Source organism: Scardinius erythrophthalmus (genome assembly GCF_964197995.2).
Source record: "Scardinius erythrophthalmus genome assembly, chromosome: 8".
In the NCBI taxonomy this organism is placed as follows: domain Eukaryota; kingdom Metazoa; phylum Chordata; class Actinopteri; order Cypriniformes; family Leuciscidae; genus Scardinius; species Scardinius erythrophthalmus.
In genome coordinates this window covers 12,804,247-12,824,323 of record NC_138228.1, presented here as the reverse complement: position 1 = coordinate 12,824,323, position 20,077 = coordinate 12,804,247, and the positions used below count along the sequence as shown (strand labels likewise).

The window sequence follows — 20,077 nt, the reverse complement described above, 5'->3', positions numbered from 1 at the left end:
GTTATTTTAGTCGATTGAGTTTTAAATATGGATATTTTTCTTACACGAACGCATCGCTTCGCTTCAGAAGGCCTTTATTAAAGGGTTAGTTCACCCAAAAATGTAAATTCTGTCATTAGTTACACAAATTAAGATATTTTTGATGAAATCTGAGAGCTTTCTGTCCCTCCATTGACAGCAACGTCATTGCAACTTTCAAGGCCCAGAAAGTTAGTAAAAACATCATTAAAATAGTCCATGTAACTACAGTGGTTCAACCTTAATATTATGAAGTGACGAGAATACTTTTTGTGTGCTAAACCCCCCCAAAATAACAACATTATTCAACAATCTCTTCTCTTCCACATCATTCTCCTACACCGTTGATGTAGTGTAAACAGTGCAGCGCTTCTGGGTTCTACGTCAGAACGTGAAGGTCTTGCGGGTTTGGATGACAGAACCTAACCTTTTAACCCCCCAGGGCCGCGTGGAGCACTTTTATCATGAATGGATGCACTTTTATGGACTTCAAAACATAAACAGCCATTCACTGCCATTATAAAGCTTGAACGAGCCAGGACATTTTTTAATATAACTCCAATTGTATTCGTCTGAAAGAAGAATGTCATATAGACCTAGGATGACTAAATTTACTAGAATGAGTAAATCATGAGGTAATTTTCATTTTTGGGTGAACTATCCCTTTAACGTAGTGTCACAATGCTCTGTGGAACAGGGACATTTTGAGAATTGGAGGCTGAGTACAGGAAATGAGGAAATGAAATGGAGAAATAAATAGACAATGACCATCTATTTTTTTGTTTTTCTTTAACCAACAAGAATCTGTATTATTCCTTCTGAAAATTCTGTATTTTGTTACAGACTGCTGCCAGAACACGTCCATCAGACATGGAAGAGCAGCAGTGGCATAACCCCTCATGCAGAACGTAATTCAAACAAGCTCGTTCTTTTCTTCTGCGTAATGCATCCTAAGGCGATAGGCCACCATGTCAAAGGCAGCGTATAAGAAACCGATGTTAAACAACAATATCAATGCAAGAATTACAACTGACAGGCACTGCTGCCTCTTGCACAAGAACCTCAGTTGGAGAGAGTTCAGTCAATGAGTGCAGTATTGCATTTTTATTCCGAACTACGATCGCAGAATCCCTTCACATGCGCTCTATACCAAATAAAGCACCTGTCATGAGGTTCAGAAGTAAATAGCCTGTTATATGTAGGCATACCTACCTTAAAAGCATCTCACTTCAGAGATGGAGATGAAGTATCACAAAGGCCTTTTGCGTGGTTCATTATTAGCATACACACAACACATTTTTCCAATCTACAGTGCAACTCTACCAAAGGGAATTGCTGCGCTTGGCAGGAAGATTAATATAAAAAGGGAGCCAGGCAGGAGCGTTTCAGAGGGAGCATCTCAGGACAGATGGGCTGGTTGCATGAGTTCTGAACAAAAGCCAGAGGGATTGGCAGGGGCACAGCTTTATTGTTCGCTGATTTCTTTTGACACGCGGGCCCTTTAGCGTGTTGAGCTATTTTTTTGTGTAAACATCTATCGACATACTCTAAATAGAGACTCAAAAGTCTCCTGAGAAGCAAGTGAGAGAAAAACTCTGGCAAAGATCCCAAAAAACAACTGTCAAAATCACCAAAACGGACCTTTTTTAAACTCTAGCGAGGTTTGACGACTTCATTTGGTGATGGTGTAACAGTGTGAAATGCAGTTTATAATCGTATATAACTTTGAAATGTACTACCGTAAAAAATGTTGAGATGTTTAAATATTTTTGAAAGAAGTCTCTTATGCTCACCAAGGCTACATTTATTTGATCAAAAAAACACTATATTTTAAAAAGTTATTTGTTTTCAGTGTCACGTGATCCTTTAGAAGTTCAGAAATTATTCTAATGCTGATTTGGTGCACAAGAAACATTTCTTATTATTATCAATGTTAAAACAGTTGTGTAGATTCATATTTTTTGCAGAAACTGTGATACAATTTTTAAAGAACAGCATTTATTTGAAATAGAAATATTTTGTAACAATGTAAAATCCTTTACTGACCCCATACTTATGAACGGTAGTGTATGTATTGTTTTCTTATGTATGCTTTGCACATTATATTGCAGTATAACTCGTTATCCATCAAAATCAACTGTGGTAAGATTCACATTCATTGCTAATGAACCACTGATCTGATATTAATACAGACACTGGTTTGTGTTTTGGATAAAGAGGACAACTATGCTGCAAAGTCGTGGAACATTCAATCATCGGATATGGATTATTTCTCATTAGAATCCATTTGATCCAGCAAGCAATTTTAAATGACAGTGATTCATCCTTAGATCACCTCAGGGTTGGACAATCTAAATATTTTTTGCCGCATATCTGAAAACCAATATTTGTTAAATATGAACCAGTTCTGTCATGATCCCTTGAAATATATTGCTTAAATATGGACTGCTGACAGAAACAACAAAGACAAGCATCTCACTATCTACTGAATGTACTGCCGTTTTTATTCTGACAAGACATAAGACCTAGATCCTAAACCACAATGTCCCTATATATTCTTCAAAAAAAAAAACCTACTTCTTCTTTTAAAGAAATTTCCTTTAAACGGTTTCATCAAATATAGGTCATATGATAACCACAAGTTGATTTCTAAATGAGTCAAATCTTCCTTTAAAATATTTTCTTTTAGTTTCAATCTGAGATATTTTGAGATTAGTGAATCAGTGCAGCAGTCAATCATCTGATGTCCTATTTTCTTGGCAGGTGTGGTTTAAAACAATAGCAAAAGATTGACAGATCTTGCGCAACCATGGAATATTCTTTTGCCATGGATTGTAACGAAGGCTAACTTCTCTTGAGAAATAAAGAAACAGAAATCAGCACGTTTGTCACCTCTGAATGCATGTTAGAGTGGGAGGACAGTGTTGCATATGAGTCACTGATAAGATGCTTCAACCCTCTACAATTAACCAAAACTGCTCTTTAATTTAACTTAACTTAAAATATTAAAACATAATTCCTGAGCTTGTTTGACCATTGTCCACCCTATCTGACCTGTGGGGTTAAAACAAGAGTTCAGGCAAAAATTTAACGTTTTTAAAGACAAATTTGCCTTGATCTTTGAGAAATAAGAAGGCTTCATACCATTAAAACATCTTGCAAGTTTCATAGCTTAAAAAGTCTTCTTCATTATAAACACCATTTATTTAATCAAGCTCCAAAAACGACTCGTTTGGACAATGGGGGACTTGGGGCAAAAAGCATTTGCATATGCCTGCCTCCAGAGCAAGACATCAACGGTTAATCATCAATAGTTTTACATCATCTCACCACAGGCCCCGCCCACTGCCGTTGCGAGTGTCGCGTCAGAAGAAAATAAAACCAATTATAATATCTGATGCTGTCTACACTGCATACAGTAAACAGATGCCCTTCACTTTACTCCACGCACTTGAGTCTGTCGAGAATAGGACAAATGGAAGAGTAAATAGAAGGGTAAAGGAATATTCGCTTTGATGCGTCCTGTTTAAACAGCTCATTTGTTTATTTCTATAGAGACTTCAGAAGGATCCCAGTGTCAACAAGTGGATGGTTTATTTTTAATGGCGTTCGGGATCGCATCAGAGGATTATATGTTTGTTCAGAGAATTTGACTGCCCAGTGTAATGGAGAGTTCGCAAAGAAACTTTTGTTGAAAGATGAAGTAGTCGGTGTATGAATGGGTAAATGTGAGGCATTATGTAAAGCGCTTTGGTGGCCATAGGTCCGTGAAAGCGCTATATAAAATGCAGTCCATTTACCAAAGTCCATTTTAGTCAGCTGTTTTGGATCTGACAGCAGCTACATCGAAAAAATCATAAGCAAACGATTTCATAATGGTTTATCTGTAAATGACGGTTTTATATGGATGTTTTCAAAACACTTACTCGCGTTTAATAGCGAGTGGGCATTGATACTGTTTCTTATGCAATGACGTTGGCCAATCATAAAAGTGGCCATTTACTGACAAGTCTTAAAGGAGCCGCCCCTTAAAAACGGATAATTTCAGATAGAGGGTCAGAATGAGGGTTAAATATAATTGTTTTTCCACATATATACTTGTTGTTGTGTTTTTGTGTGCACATCTTTATTAACATTATAATTGAACCTCAAGGAACATATTACAATAAAAAAATATATATATTTCTACATTGGAACAAAATGAGACATTTTGGTAAATAATCTTAATCTTTTCTCATAACCTCATGAACTTATAAAGTAAAAGTATTTTTATTTCATTTGTATGCTGCTGTGCCTTTAAGACTTTAATGTGACCCCCCTTTTGTTTTGACAAAAAATCAGTAATAGAACTTTGGGTTTGCTGTCAGCTCCAATACAGTTTCTAACAACTCCATCCTTCAAAAACAGTTTGTTCGCCAAGTCTCGATTACATTTTGACAGTTTAAAATGACAATCCGTGCTGAAACAAAGTTTCAAGTTTTGAAAGCTGCAGTGTGTTTTCGTAATTCGTAGCACATCAAATTATTTTATTTCAGAAGACGATGAATTTCTTCATCATATAACTTCTTTAAAGTCAAGCAAACTTGGTAATGCGCTCCTGAGCTGATGCAGAGAGGAAAAGTTCAACATTTTATGACAGACTCCATCCAATACTTTGTTTTCCAGATGGTCACTCTTTTTGACAGCGCTATTAAAGAATGCGGTCTGGTGCATGTGAAGCTACGGTGAGTGGATTTTCAGTGCGTATGTTTGATTAGACTATACGTCACTATGCTTTCCAGGTCGAAACGACTGCCAGCTTCAGCCCTATCGTTCCATTCGCATAAAGGCTTACTCAGGCAGCTCAGCGTTTAGCCATTGGCTGCCCTACTTTCGGCCTCGGCTGTGAGAGTGAATGGACTAAATTGGATGGAAACGTTTTTACGCTGGGAACTCTGACCGTTCACCACAAGGCTTTTGGTTGGTCAGGCAGACACACGGGAAGATACTTCTTTCTTATGTGATGCAGGCGCTTACAACCCACTTCCTAAGGAAAATGCACAAGACACAACTGGGAGCATACTTTCTGAAGACAAATAGAAAATGGCAGGCTAGTTTTTTTTCTGGATATACTGGAGTAGAAACCTACTTATAGCTTTATAGCTTTAGATGGCAAGGATAGAGTGAGTAACTTGAGACTCAGTTGATACCTTTCTGAAAAACTGCAGCTATAACCACATCAGGGCAGTATTTTGATGTGGAGATAAGGGCTAATCTCAGATGTGCAGTGAGTTAGCCTAGTCAGCATGATCCATAGCACTTCATTTTGTAATGAAACACCTTAGGGTGTGTGTAAACAGTCATTAATTGTGTTCTGGTGGCCCCGCAGACAGTGTAAAAGATAAGACCATAGCATGTGGGTCAGAATTTACAGGTTTTTGCATTTCTAATGCCGTATATTAGCAAACGTGCTACATAGTGCTCATTTGTTAGCATGCCTGGGCATGTAATTTTATTTTGTTTGCACCCTTGTACTTTCTCAAGATGGCATTGTAAACTAAATTCAGAGAGTGAGACACCTAAAGCTGAGACTATATATCAAGAATTACATAACTGAAGAAATAAAAAACCATCAGTCATACTTTCAAACAACTGGTTATCATCATTAGCGTTCAGGCATGATGCCCATGTGCATGTGATTAATGGTCACAACATGATCCATCTGCTTGTGGACCACTTCCCTTAATTACATCAAAGACAAGTCACCTGAAACCAGAAAATTACGCAAACTTCTCTGAAAATGTTTATAACATTTTAGGGGGACTTCCTTAAAGACTTCCTGTAAGAGAACTACAAGAGGAAAATTCTAAAAAGGGGGAACTTTTGATGAAACAGAAAGAGACTAATGAGTTACTAAAAGCAGATGACAGGATGGGTCATGACAGTTAAGCATGTGATATAACAAAAATTCAACAAGATTTATTATTGCTGGCCAATATTTTGAATATTCAAGCAAAATAAATTCTAAATAATTTTGCTGGTGATATAAAATTGAAAAACGTCATGCATATTTGAATGTATACATACAGTATATGTATATTCAGAAATTATATCTGATCAGATTGACCACCTCTACTGGATGTAATTTTGAAAAGGTCAAAGGTCACAAAAAGTCCTCACAATAAAATTATGCTGTGATTCAGATTGAAATCTCAAACAATGTGCCACAGTATTTTAGTCATAACTTAATTCTTTGTTTGCATAAATCACACCCTCTGTCATCCATCATCTTAATCAAAGACACCAGGCCAGCCAAGTTTCCATGACCGGGGCATAAAGTATGAATATTCTAATGACTCAGTTACAAAACTTTCCCAATGGCTAAGATTCACACACACACAAATGGATAAACACAAAATGCAAGAACAGAACGACCAATATGCACAAATACAGATCTTCAGGTAACCCTGATCTGAACAGACTAAAGTATTGGAAAAACACAGCAGTATAATAAAATGGCCAATACTAAAATGCTGGTCCAATTCTAGCTTTCCGGATCCCCGCTTTGCACATTTTGTATGTCTCTCTTATCTGACATGCTCAGTTGAGGGGTGGGCTCCATTCAACCTTAAGTGTACTGTGAAGTGGACTTAAAAGTGTATTTTGCCATCACCAGAGCAGGTTTATATGCGGCTGTTTGTAGGTGTAAAGTGCGTGAGATGCGACAGTTACAAGTCAATTATCATGATTACAGGTTAAATAAAAAGACCAAATTACGTTTATTTTCATATTAACGATTGATGTAACGATTGATGTAATGTAAATTTATCATTCAGTTTAGTGCTTTTGAATTTGACATTTGAATTTGAATAAAAAATTATTAAGTGCAATTTATAATAAACTTTTATACAGATACGCATGTTTATTAAAGGGTTAGTTCACCCAAAAATGAAATTTATGTCATTAATTACTCACCCTCATGTCGTTCCAAACCCGTAAGACCTTCGCTCATCTTCGGAACACAAATGAAGATATTTTTGATGAAATTCAAGAGATTTCTGACCCCTACTATAGACAGGAACCTTATTACCTCTTTCAAGGCCCAGAAAGGTAGAAAAGACATTGTTAAAATAGTCCATGTGACTACAGTGGTTCTATGAAGCGACGATAATACTTTTTGTGCGCAAAAAAACTAAAATAACGACTATATTCAACAATTTCTTCTCTTCCTTGTCAGTCTCTGATGCTGTCAAGTGAAGTGAACTTCAACAGATAGTCCGTGCTTAGGGAATAGGGCGCAGTGAACACTGCATAGGGACCCTATCAGTTGGCACGCACCCGAGTTCATGAAGCTCTCTTCTAATGAGCTGATGTTCTGAATCAGGTGTTTCAGATAATAGAGGCATAAAAACTGTGCAGATCGGGGAGGCGCGAGGACTGGAATTGGCAACCCCTACTCCATATGACCAATATTTATAGAAGATCTAATAAAAACTATTTGTTCAAATTTTTTATGTTTTTACTAAAATCCGGGTGAAAATTTGGTTCCATACCATCAGATTTAAAATTATGAGTAGAAGTCGCTTTGGATAAAAGCATCTGCAAAATGAATAAATGTGAATGTAAATGTAAAATTGACAGTTTGAACTGATGGTCGCGCAAGAGGGCTTGAGATAATAAACCCAAATTTGGTCAGAATGCTTTCAGCTTTTTAAAGCTTTGCTATATTTCATAAATGTCTCAACCTATATCTAATGCCATTAAGCAGCAAAGCAGTCCTTTAATAAGTGGCCACATTAATGGAAAACAGAACCAAGTACAACAGACCAACTTCAGTGATTGCACACTGATTTCTCTTGTTTATGTCATTGAAAAAAAAAGAAGAAGTAGACTCTTTCTAAACTTAATTTTCTGCGGTATAAATTGAGGCTATTTGCGCGGTTAATTGAACGCATCTGTGTCCATCCTCTCCAGAAAGTGACCCATGATGATACATGGGACTTCTTATCATGTTTGCAGTGGCCCCTTTTTTACATGAAATGTCTTATTCTGGAAGGAGCATGTGTTTGTAATAAAAATGTCACGAAAGAAGAAAAAAATACATGCACACACACATACCTTGAAATAATATAAACCATATGCCAACTACACAGGATGAAGCTGTAGCAATCGGTCACACAGGATGACAGACTTTTGCTTTTCCAAGTCTAAAGTAAAAGAACCCTTTACACCTTAATATGAACTATGGTTTCTGTTGTTTTGATTTGGTGTGCACATTTATAAATGCAGTCTTGCACATGTGGTGGTTTCCCACACACAAATCTTTCATGAACATGCACACAGACAAAACGCACACCATAGTATAGTCTAACATGAAAAGGTGTTTTTTTTTATGAATCCTTCCACTCTAAAAAAGCTCTGAATTACATCAGCCTTGTGTGTGCTGGCTGCCTCCAGTACTTCTTCATCTGAGCACCACTACATTCACTGTTGCTTTTTTTTTTCTCTTTCATTCTTTATGTCTTTCTCTTTTACAGGATCACCAATCTATTCACTAACAGAAAATATATCTCCACAGGATGTGAGCAGCAATGTCATCTTCTAGATAAGTAGAGACAAATCAAACAGGTAGGGGTAGGTACAGGTCTACCGCAATAAAGCTTAACTGAATGTGTTGTCTTGTTGTGGGTGTTGGATGTCACAAAGTATTCAGCATTCCCTTTGGAAAGGAGCTCTTGATATATATATATATATAATGTGGTGTTACAATATTTCAACGTATATGGTACAGTAAGGTAACCGAAATTGTTTGGCTATCGACATTCTTCAAAGTATCTTCTTGTTCAGCAGAGCAAAAAATTTCATCCAGCTTTGGAACAACATGAGGGCGAGTAAATGATGACAGAATTTTGATTTCTGAGTGGACTATCCCTTTAATATAAGCACAAACAATACATAAAGCTTTTTTTTTTCTTTTAAACCATCTAGAATGCCCTTATAGACTGCCATTGTAAGTAAAATGCAAACAAGTTTTTTTTTGTTTTCAGCAAACGAATGACGAGTCAATGAGTTGGCTGTGATAAGCATGACACATATGCAACCAATAGAGCTTAACTTGAATGGTACCCGGAACATTCCTTTAGGATATGATAGGAATACCAAGTGGATATTGCAACAGAAGCTTGTAATAACTATTGAACATAGTGACAATCTAGTGAGCTGAAACCCTCAGTGGTATCGATTGCTATTGAAGGAGGCTGTCTGACCTCTGTCTGACCTTGGGCTTGTGTGAATGTGTTCATTATGTTGCGCTACAAACTGATTTTTGTCATTGCTGTCTACTGCCAAGAGCCAGCTGATAGCAGTCACCACAAATGTGTCTTTTTCCCTCGGAATGTTGTAATGTTGAATTGTAAACTTCAGTCTAGGCATTACATTGATAAAGATCCGGTCTTTCCTTTGGTCTTAGGCGCCTTTGTTTATCATGAATTTGCTGTGAGGACTGCTTGTAATCTCATTCTAGTCAGTAGGGAAATTAAGAAAAGATGTTTAGGGTATGTGCCTACATATAGATACTCAAATACATTGCCAGAACATTATCTGCAAGTTAATATGTTTTTTTAATAAACATATTTATTATTATTATTGACATTGTGACCTTGACTATGTTACGACAAGAACACAGCTTCCCGCATGTTAGTTACTCCATTTGATTTGGCAGACTAAAGTTTATTTAAAATTACTTCACTAATTCTTATTAAGAAATAATTGAAAAACCAGATAATGCCAAACTATATTTTCGCCCTAGAATTTCAAACATTTAATGAGATTTTTAACAATCTCAGACACGGTTATAAGACCTTGACATTTTTGCCCCATAAAAAATTCCGAACTTGATCAAAACATCTTGGAATCATGAATCATGGTCTGTATAACTTCAGTTTTTTTTAATAAAATTTAATTAAAATTAATACGTCAGAAAATAATAAATTATTTAATTTAAATAAATGAATAGATCTACATAAAAAAAAAATAGTGTCACGTTATTAACCCAGTATGTTGTCTATGAGTGTGTATGTGTGTTTGTGTGAATGTGGGTGCCCTCACTCCTGCCACGCATCCATATGTGTGTCTGTTTATTTACAAGAGCTGGAATGCGTGCATGTGTGGGTGAATCCGCACACACTTGTGCTCGAGTGAGAAACACGGTGTGTAATGCCCAGCTCGTTATGTTTCATAGCTCAGTAAATTTTGATGAATAGAGAAGTGTTCCTCTCTCAGGACCTGCCACATCGGTCATGCTGAGAGCCATCTGTGCGATTGGGCTAGCTCTCATACATGCTACATAACATGCTTACAGAAGATCATCGTCTTTACTTTTCACTCTCTTATGTATCTATTGTCATAAACACAAATGTTTAACTGGCAGGATAAAACAAGTGTCAGAGTGATGAAACAGAAACTAAAAAAATCATTTGAAAGAGTCACTTTCGTCTTCTTCTTCTTATTATTATTAAAATAATATTAGTATACAATATACTGTCCACGATCTTCTTATATTAATTAGTCTTAAACTTGATTATAATTATATAATAATAATATTATTATTATTATTAATATTATAATATAATATAAAGATAATAATATATAATTATAATATTGTGAAATAAAGTTATTCGAGAGTTGAGAGTTGCTAAATCCAATTATTATCTTCATCAAATGAATGAGGCTAAAGGTAATAGTAAGTTAATCTGGAAAAACATAAATACCCTTTTACGGAAGGAAACAAATTTTATAGGAGATGTTAAGCTTAAAATTAGAGGAAATCTAATTGAAGATGATTGTGCCATTGCTACTATTTTTAATAGTTTTTTTATTAATTCTGTTAAAGAATTAGGGGATACATTTGCAAGAAGGGAAATAAATATTATTCCGAATGAGGATGTATGTAAAGGTTTTAATCTAATTAAGACAAATGAAATGCAAGTTAATAAAGTTATTAGCTCATTGAAAAATTCTAAATGTAAAGATGCACATTATTTTGATACTATTTTTGTTAAAACTCACAAAGATATTTTAACTCCTGTCATCACTCATTTTATTAATTTGTCATTTGAAGGTAGTGTTTTTCCTATTGCGTGGAAAAAAGCCATTGTTACTCCTATTTTTAAATCTGGAGATCATTATGAGGTTAGTAACTACAGACCCATAAGCATACTGCCTCAAAGGTCGCAGAGAAAATTGTTTTTGAACAGCTGACATCCCATCTTAACACCATTGAGTCTGGCTTACATTGTATGCAGTTTGGCTTTAGAGTAAATCACTCTACCGAAACAGCGACTTTACATTTAATAGAGCAAATAAAATCTAAAGTTGACAAAGGAGGATTTGTTGGGGCTATATTTTTAGATCTACGTAAAGCCTTTGATACGGTTAATCATGCAGTGCTCCTTTCCAAATTGTCTACATTTCAACTTTCATCTGAAACTTTAGCATGGGTATCCTCATACTTATTAAATAGAGAACAATGTGTAAAAATCAAAGGGATTAAGTCTAGCAACTTGCATTATACAATGGGTGTACCCCAAGGATCAGTACTAGGTCCTTTACTATTTAGTTTATATATTAATGATCTCCCGCAACAGTGTGAAGGGATTCAAGTACAAATGTATGCTGATGATACTGTGATTTTTACACATGCGAGAACAGATGAATTAGCAACTGAGAAGGTAAAATCTGCTACTGAAAGGGTTACACAGTGGTTGGAACAATCATGTCTTAGCTTGAATATTAGCTAAACTAAAGGAATTTTTTTCACAAAAACAAAAGTTAAATCTCCTGATGTTGATATATGTATTAATGGTGAAAAGATAGAATAGTAAATGAGCTCAATTATCTTGGTATAATATTGGACTCAAATCTCAGTTTTAAAAAACATGTAAAGAAAATGGTGAGGAATATTAAATATAATATGGCAAACTTCAGACAAATTAGACATTGTCTTTCTTTTGATGTAGCTAAGGCTCTGATGCATGCTACAATCTTCTCTCACATGTCTTGTTGTTCACTGTAAAAAAATGATCGTAATTTTAACGGTAAAAGACTGTAAAAATGCTACAGTGAAAAACTGTTAATTGGTTAACAGAAAGTTTCCGTACTATATACGGTAAATAACTGTGATAGATCTAACGGTACATTTAATGTAATTTTACTGTAACATACCGTTAAATTTACAGTTTTTGAAAGTGAAAAAACAACTCATTGTATAATTTACAGTGAAAAACCGTAAATTTACATTCCCACAATTCCCTGTGACACTTCACATTTGATGTATTTTTGTTGAAATAACTATGTTTGTTTCTTCATAGTTTTCTTCGTTTTTTCTAATCAGTTATGTACATTAGGGGTTTATGTTACATTTAATGTTGTTAAATTAATGTTTATTGCATTTTTAAAATTTCATGTGTTACCATGATGGTGTTTAATGTTTGTGTGAATGACACTGTGCAGCTTCTATATATATTAGTATTAACTTTCTTGTGGAAGAACTGCTTGTGTTGAGCTTTGATTGATCATGTGACTCTCATCACTGCTGTGATTGGTGGTTATCAGTGTATAAAACAGATATTAATACTTCAATAGGATGGTAAACTAACATTATATCATATTACTGAAATACAATGTTAAATATACAAGAAATTACCTTTTTTTACAGTATTTTACCGTTTTTTAACAGAAATTTTCTGGCGCCCCTGCTGCCAGAAAATTGCCGTTTTTTTACGGTTTTTTTTTTAGTGTTTGACATGTTGGGGTCAAGCTGGTGAAACTGTTATTAAACCCTTGAAATCGCTATATAAACAGACGTTAAAAATTTTAGATAAAAAACCTAACCATTTTCATTCTTGTAGGATCATAGAGAAATATAATTTTTTAAACTTTGACAATTTTAGATTTTATTCAAGCATGTGTATGGTTCATAAAATTTTAAACGGTCTGGCTCCTTCTGTATTACGTGACTTTATCCATCTTCGCTGTGAAACTTTTGTGAGATCAACCAGACTATCGCATATGAGTAATTGTCTAGTTCCCTTTCGTCGTTCTGCATTTGGGCTATCATCTTTCACAGTGAAAGCCACTAACCAGTGGAATGCCCTATCAGAGGACATAAAAGGGTATAAAACTCATGGTCTTTTTAAATTTAAGTTAAAATATTTTTTAAAATCAAACCAACTATGTAACCATTAAGATTGTTGTAGTTAAATTGACTGACTGATTTATTTATTTACAGCCCTTTATGCCCTGACAGTATGTGTGTATTTATTTATTGTATGTGAACATATAGGTATTTTCTGTGTTTTGTAAGTGTTGACCTGCCCGGGGACTACGGACGAAAATTAGCCTTTGGCTAAATCCGGTGCAATGCATGAAATGTGAATTTTATGTTAAAAATTGTGCATGGTCCCTTTATAAATAAATAAAGATAAAAAAAAAAATGTAGTGACGTCATCTATATATAATGCAAATTGTATCATTAAATAATATATAAAAAATGTAGGGTTATAAAATAATATTAAAAATAATACAAAATTATCATTATTATATTGTTGTTGTTGTTGTTATTAAAATATATAATTTTTGTCTCTACTGTCTATTTATAATTTTAATGATTTGCTTTAAACATACTCAGTAATTAATGTAGTGCCCATTATTTATGAAAGTATGCAACACTAAGAAAATAATCAAATATATAATATATAAACCATCTGAGGCTTTCATTTCCGTTAAAAACTATTTAGTCATAATTCTATGTGTCATATATTTACCATGACATAATTACTGTCATGTCATATATGTATTGTGACATAAAATGTGTCATTCGGAGAGATGAGATATTGGTCATCCACCCAACCTTATGACCTTTAAAATACATCATTGTGCAATTTTGGAATGCAAAGGTTTGCACAAGTCGATCACATTAAACTTCCTCTGGCTTTGAGTTCAATTGTTCCCTATAGACTCAATTTAGGCAGATATCTCACCCCAGGAGATGTCTCTGTGTTGTTACCTTTGCTTTTTATCTGTACTGTCTTTCCTGCTGGATTGCTACACTGCAGAATGCAAATTCCGTAGTGATGTTATCATACATTTTCAGCAAAGTCTGTGGGCAGAGAATCGGATGGCCAAGAGCCTTCAGAAGATCCTGGAAAAAAATGAACACAGCACTGCCTGCATTCTTCTGAGACAAGAACTCATTTGTCTGAGAGATCAGTCAAGACATCAATGGATTTTGAATGTGACAAATTGAATTGAGTCATTTAGATCAGAATCAACTGATAGGCCTATAGCTTTTAGAATTCTGACTACGATTGTTGATTCCTGACAGATAAAAATAGACATGTGTTTAAAGTATTAAAGCACTAATCTGTGAAACCAAGACTCCACTGTTACCTCATCCTCCAACATTACCATTAATTGTTCTAATGCCTCCAGCAAACCCGAAGCAAAAGAAATCCCTGACACCCAAAGCTCCAGACAGTAAAGAACCTGCTGTGTACTGGGGCAGCCTGGTACAACTAGAGCCGTGTCATGCTTGGGCTCCCTAACACTGCCTCCATTAACACACACACACACACACACACACACAAACATACACTAAAATACCCTCAGTGCTTGGCACAGAACCGACACAGGCACACAACAGCCCTGGTAACTCAAAGCCGGCCACCTCTGCAATTGAACCAACTGCCTCCACATCTAAACCACAGCAGGGCAGGCTGGAGGAAGCTTGCAGATTGCATTATGGGACGCATGTAATGCAGTTATGCATATTCAAGGAAATTAAGAGGTTGTGTAACAATTGCATGTCTAAAATGTATGCTTATTCTAACTCTAACTAATTTAAAGGGGAAGAAGACTCTGTGTTTCTCAAAATAAACCCCTAGTGCAATTAAAACAGCTCTCCAGAGAATAACAAAGGCTGGGCTATTATCTGGCAGCCCGTCTTGAAATCACCCTTGAGGAAGAAATGTGCCTTACTATGGAGGAGATGTAATCTCCTCGTAATTAAGTTTGTTGAAACGCTCACCTCTTAATCTATGCAAAATGAGGCATTCCGACAGAGGTGAGAGCACTCTGTAATGGGATACCGACGTCTGTCCATTATGTCCATTACAACTATTCTGAGATTCCTTCGTTTCGTCATTCATGAAGACTTTATTTGATATATGGTGATGTGTATAGGTTAGTATGTGTGTGGACACCAATAGACTACAGTAGAAAAACCCCTCTGCCAGGCAGCTGTATTAAATCAATGACATCATCACTCTCTTTGTTGCTGCAATACTGTCAAGTCCACACTGTTGCGCAAGCATTATTGGAAGTTATACATTGAATAGTCCCTTTGCTCCAGGGTTAATCACTTGGATTATGTTATCCTGCATGTAAACTTCAGCCTGGAAACATTCTGGATGGCACATTCATAAGTACCATTACCATAACTGTACAAATGATACATTAAGAGGAACAAGATGGTACTGTGAGCTTATTACCCATGGAAAATGCAGCTGAGCTTGGTATTAGAAATGAACCACTCCCTAACACATCATTAAATTATACACAAGGCACACACAACCAAACTATGTCTAATGTCTAATACGTCCAAGCACACATAAATCAAAGCACATCCCAGATAAATTAAGTTATACCTTATCTCTGAGGGTCAAAAATCATAATTACCGTATTTACATGCACCTTATTTTGCAATTAGGGTCCATATTCTGGCATCCGTAAAAGTCATTTTTAATCATTTTTAACAGTAACTCAATCAGCTCATTAAATCCCATTCATGTAACAATAAAACGGAATGAGCTAATTTAATTTTTGTGCATGGAAATGCAGCCAGTAACCAATTTTACATGCACATCTTCAATAGCTTGACATTTCACAACCATCTTTAACCTGAATATTGGCGTAACCTGGCAATGGCAATCAGGTTAATGTATTTACATGATGCTTACATAACCAGAATGTATGACCACCAAATTCTGATTAATAATGTAATGTTCTTGTGCACATAAACACAGTCATTGAGGATGATGTCAGTCTCTGGGCAATGGGCCCAAAAATTAATGTCACTGACATTATGAACATCACAGCCAGTTACGATTTTTCCATCAGTTCCAGCACCACATTACAATAATTAAAATCTGAAACGAACTTGAGGCATAAAAACATAAACAAGTGTTTACCCTGTCCCAGAATAAAACTATCTGTTCATTTTGTGAGACTGTTGAACTGCTTTTGAAGTGCAGAACTTACCATTGGCATTTTTCCCACATGTGAGATGCTGATAGGGCAAAAGGAGGCCGTACAACTCCGCATCATTGCTCAGAGCCTGCTCAAATGATTCCAGTGTGAATTTGGGAATCCCGTTATCCTTCTCCACCACCGAGCTATTCAACACCCGGGTGAACACCTCTCGGAAGAGGCTCTCCATACAGGCGGTCAGGTATATAGCCGCATGCTCGTGGACGCGCACCGCAACCCTGCCGTCCACCATCCACCTGAAGAACTTCCCCACGGAGAAGACCAAGCCGCATCTCTCCGATTTCCCCCGGCTGAATTTATCCTCGGTGCTCATGTTGTACATGGACAGCGCGCTGAGCGATGAGGCGATGCAATTGACCGAGATGGTCCACGACAGTATCATCTTGATGGCACTTTGGACTTCGTATTTGGTACACTTGCCGTAGCGCAAACTCAGCCGCTGCGCTTCCCTGGCGATCCTCACCAGCGCGCGGCTCACGAGCGCGGAGAGACGCGCCAGCAGATCCGCGGACACGGTACCGAATCTCAACTCTTCCTCCTTGTTGAGCGCGTTCTCCACCTCCCCGAGGCTCCAGGGCACATCCTCAAGCTCGGGAAGTTTCGCACAGTGTCCGGAACACTCCAGGGTCTCGCCGTCTTCGGCCAGGACGGTGTTGACGGTGTCTAGGCTGTTGTGTCGACTGCGCATGGAGTCGGTCAGATGCCAGCAGTGCCCTCCATGCGCATAGGAGATGTGCGCCTCGGAGCAGCACAGAGACAAGCTGGATGACCTGAAGGAGTCCGCGGCTCCACCGTAACCCGAATCCAGCGTCAAATCCTCCAGGGTCCTCACGGATTTACCCCTTGTTGCCATAACTGCACTTCATATTGTCCACAAGGTTGAAAGCAAAAGGAAACGTTCCTTTGTAAACAAACGCCACTGCTTGACGGCTTTGTCCACTGTTATTGGAAAGGCATAGGCGAGTTTCCAAATTGTTGCGTTCACTGTTGAAAATGCGCCCCCAACTTTGAAGGAGCAGTGGCGTTATTATGGCACACACCAGTGTGTTTGAAGGCTGTGAAGCGTCAGTTGGAGGAGGAGCCATATACAGTACTGCATCCAATACGCTTAAGGGACCATTGCTGCGTACAGTTGCTTTTGAATGTGCACGGTACTGCATGATGTACTTCTGTTGATCTGGAGATCCTCTCTAAAAATATGGAGAGATGTCAGACAGTATAAGAATGAAACTGCCATTTTGATACCCACTTGCATAAAGTCATTTCTGAGTAATTTCCCTGTTTTGTGATATAAATATCATTGCAGACAGACAGACAGACAAGACAGATAGATAGATAGATAGATAGATAGATAGATAGATAGATAGATAGATAGATAGATAGATAGATAGATAGATAGATAGATAGATAGATAGATAGATAGACAACATATAGATAGAATGTTCATTAAAATCCACTTTTTCCAGAACTTTCAATTCTCTTTAACTATATCGTTTAAAACTATTTTGACTCTGATCAGATAAAGCATTTCATTTACTCAGAATACCATCAGTAAATCAACTATAATAGGTCTCTGGAGTGGAGACAGAGCTTTAGAAATAGTGGTCTTAAGTGGCCAAAACAAATAGATAGACTTTATACAACTAGTAGTCAGCATGCATGAAACTGCTCCGATCCAGTAGACCAAGCAGGGCAGCATGTTTAAAGGGGAAAAAAGCAAGGGATCAAATGAACACCTGTCCTCTTCCCCATTCTCCCTTTCAGATGGGCTTAGAGTAACGAGATTCCTGCTCATTAATAATAAAGAGTATGCATAATATATTAGTCATCTTGAATGGAGGGTTCTTGTAAACTTCACTCCCAAAGTCTGTAAAGGTCATGTGTTTTCAATGTAAAACTAAAGACGGAATTTGCGCATCAAGTACTCCTTATTTTCCTAGTAGCTTTGACGAATGCAGTAACTATTTGGCACCAAGAAAAACACATTAAAATAGTTTATGACTTTTATGTTTAAATACAGCATGAATCAGTAACCGTATCATAAGAAAGCATTCAGAACACTTTTCGACTTACTGTTTAAGTATTTTCAACTTGGCTTTGATAAAGAGGGGACCATATTTTACTCAACACTGACCTCTTCGGACAACACCCCTTCAGAAACCTGAGAGACTAAAAGGGAAACAACAGTTTGAAAGCTGTTTTTGCCAAGAGTAACAAAGACACTGAACCTCATAGTTTCATTACAATTCTATTTTTAAATCTGATAATTCATTTGTATGTCATAATTAAGGAGTATCAGATCAATGAACTTTCACTTGAGATATGCACTTGAAATTTAGCATATTGTTATGATAGACTGCCATCTAGTGTTCAACAAACTTCAACCAAACCATCATGTCTTATTCACTCAACAAACTGAGCTCAGACACGAGTCAGTGGCATTACAATTAAACTCATTCACTTGAAATCTGTCAATAATTTTATAAGGGATGAAAGATATATGTTACAGCTGGTTGACAATTAGGTCTGTCCAGACAAATTTCAATGATTAACAACTAAAATGAAAAGCAGTAGGCTAATTTTAAATCAGCTGTAATGCAGTAGCAGAAAGGCTTGAACTTTTAAAGATTAACTGCCTCATTTATTTTATTGTACGTTAATGTTCTAAAGGCAAGTGCAAACCTAATCAATAAACTAATTGTGTCTTGGATCAATGTAGTAGTTCCCACTGTGAATTGCAATGTTTTTCTCTCCCCACTGATCAATATAAAGATCTTTCAACCAGGCCATTCATTGCCTCCAAATACAAGATTTGTACCAAATGCGCTTTGCTGATGTTAAGAAAAGTAATAGCAGTTAGCAGATAGTTATTAACACGATAATTCTTTGCAACATATTAAGCTACATTCATAAGTAATCAAACATTTCCTCTGTTGTTGCCCAGGAAAAAGATACACTGTATGTCTACCCAACATTTTTATGATAACAGGGCATATGAATTACATTCTATGAGTGTTAGTTAGACACAAAGGAACCTGCCAGACTGTTAGTCTTTGCAGCGAATTTTAGACAGTACAAACAATTGTAAAACACAACTTTTAAAACATGACAACTTACCCTGACCAGGCATTTATGACTGACACTAGTCCTGCTTTCACAATTAGTTGTTGCCTCAATGTATGCCAGTGTGGTTTTATTGTATTCACTTGTTGTTTACCCATATCTACAACAAAAATATGACAATATTGTAATTTGATTTTGGAGGGTTTTACACAAGGTGTTTGAAACCAACATGAAAAAATGACTGTATGTAATTAGTATTGTGTATCTAATGTATTATTAGATTGCTACTAGTTTGCCTTAAAGTTTAAGTGAAATTGTGGCCATAATATTCTATACACTTGAAGTGAATTACGTCCTACCACTAGAAATATTTCTCATAATAATACCCATCTGTTCCCTTGTACCTCTGTTCATGTGCCTATCCGGGTACTCACACTTTGTCCAATCAGAATCGAGCAGTATCATGGTCACAACAAGTTTTTCCAATGTATTTATCTAAGTGCACTATTATTTTAAGTGGTCATTGTGTATCGTGGTCAAAGTTAATCGAGAACACACCACTGACTTCACAGAACTAATCGCATCTGACAGAGAAAGAAAAGTGCGGGTTCGCGCCATGGTTCGCGCGAGCACACCGCAGAAACGTGATGTTCTAATACGTGTGCGGGCGGATCTGACCAATCAGCTGCGT

The 20,077-nt window shown here is 36.6% G+C and overlaps 1 protein-coding gene across 3 annotated transcripts in view; it reads right to left on the bottom strand.

Annotated features, from left to right (window-relative positions):
* The window catches only part of btbd11b (BTB (POZ) domain containing 11b), a 69,831-nt gene extending 49,818 nt beyond the window's left edge, over nt 1–20,013 (bottom strand). Inside the window, exons 1-4 of one of the 3 annotated variants that reach the window (XM_081372462.1) lie at nt 19,791–20,013; nt 19,441–19,546; nt 18,397–18,492; nt 16,315–17,513 (exon numbers count right to left, since the gene is read on the bottom strand). In XM_081372462.1, the coding sequence (XP_081228588.1) occupies nt 16,315–17,176 (862 nt within the window). In that variant the 5' untranslated portion in view covers nt 17,177–17,513; nt 18,397–18,492; nt 19,441–19,546; nt 19,791–20,013. Of the gene's footprint in view, nt 1–1,230; nt 1,300–16,314; nt 17,514–18,396; nt 18,493–19,440; nt 19,547–19,790 lie in introns of those variants that run through there. The other 2 variants (XM_081372463.1, XM_081372464.1) reach the window with 2 other exon arrangements.
* Nucleotides 20,014–20,077: the final 64 nt, after the last annotated feature.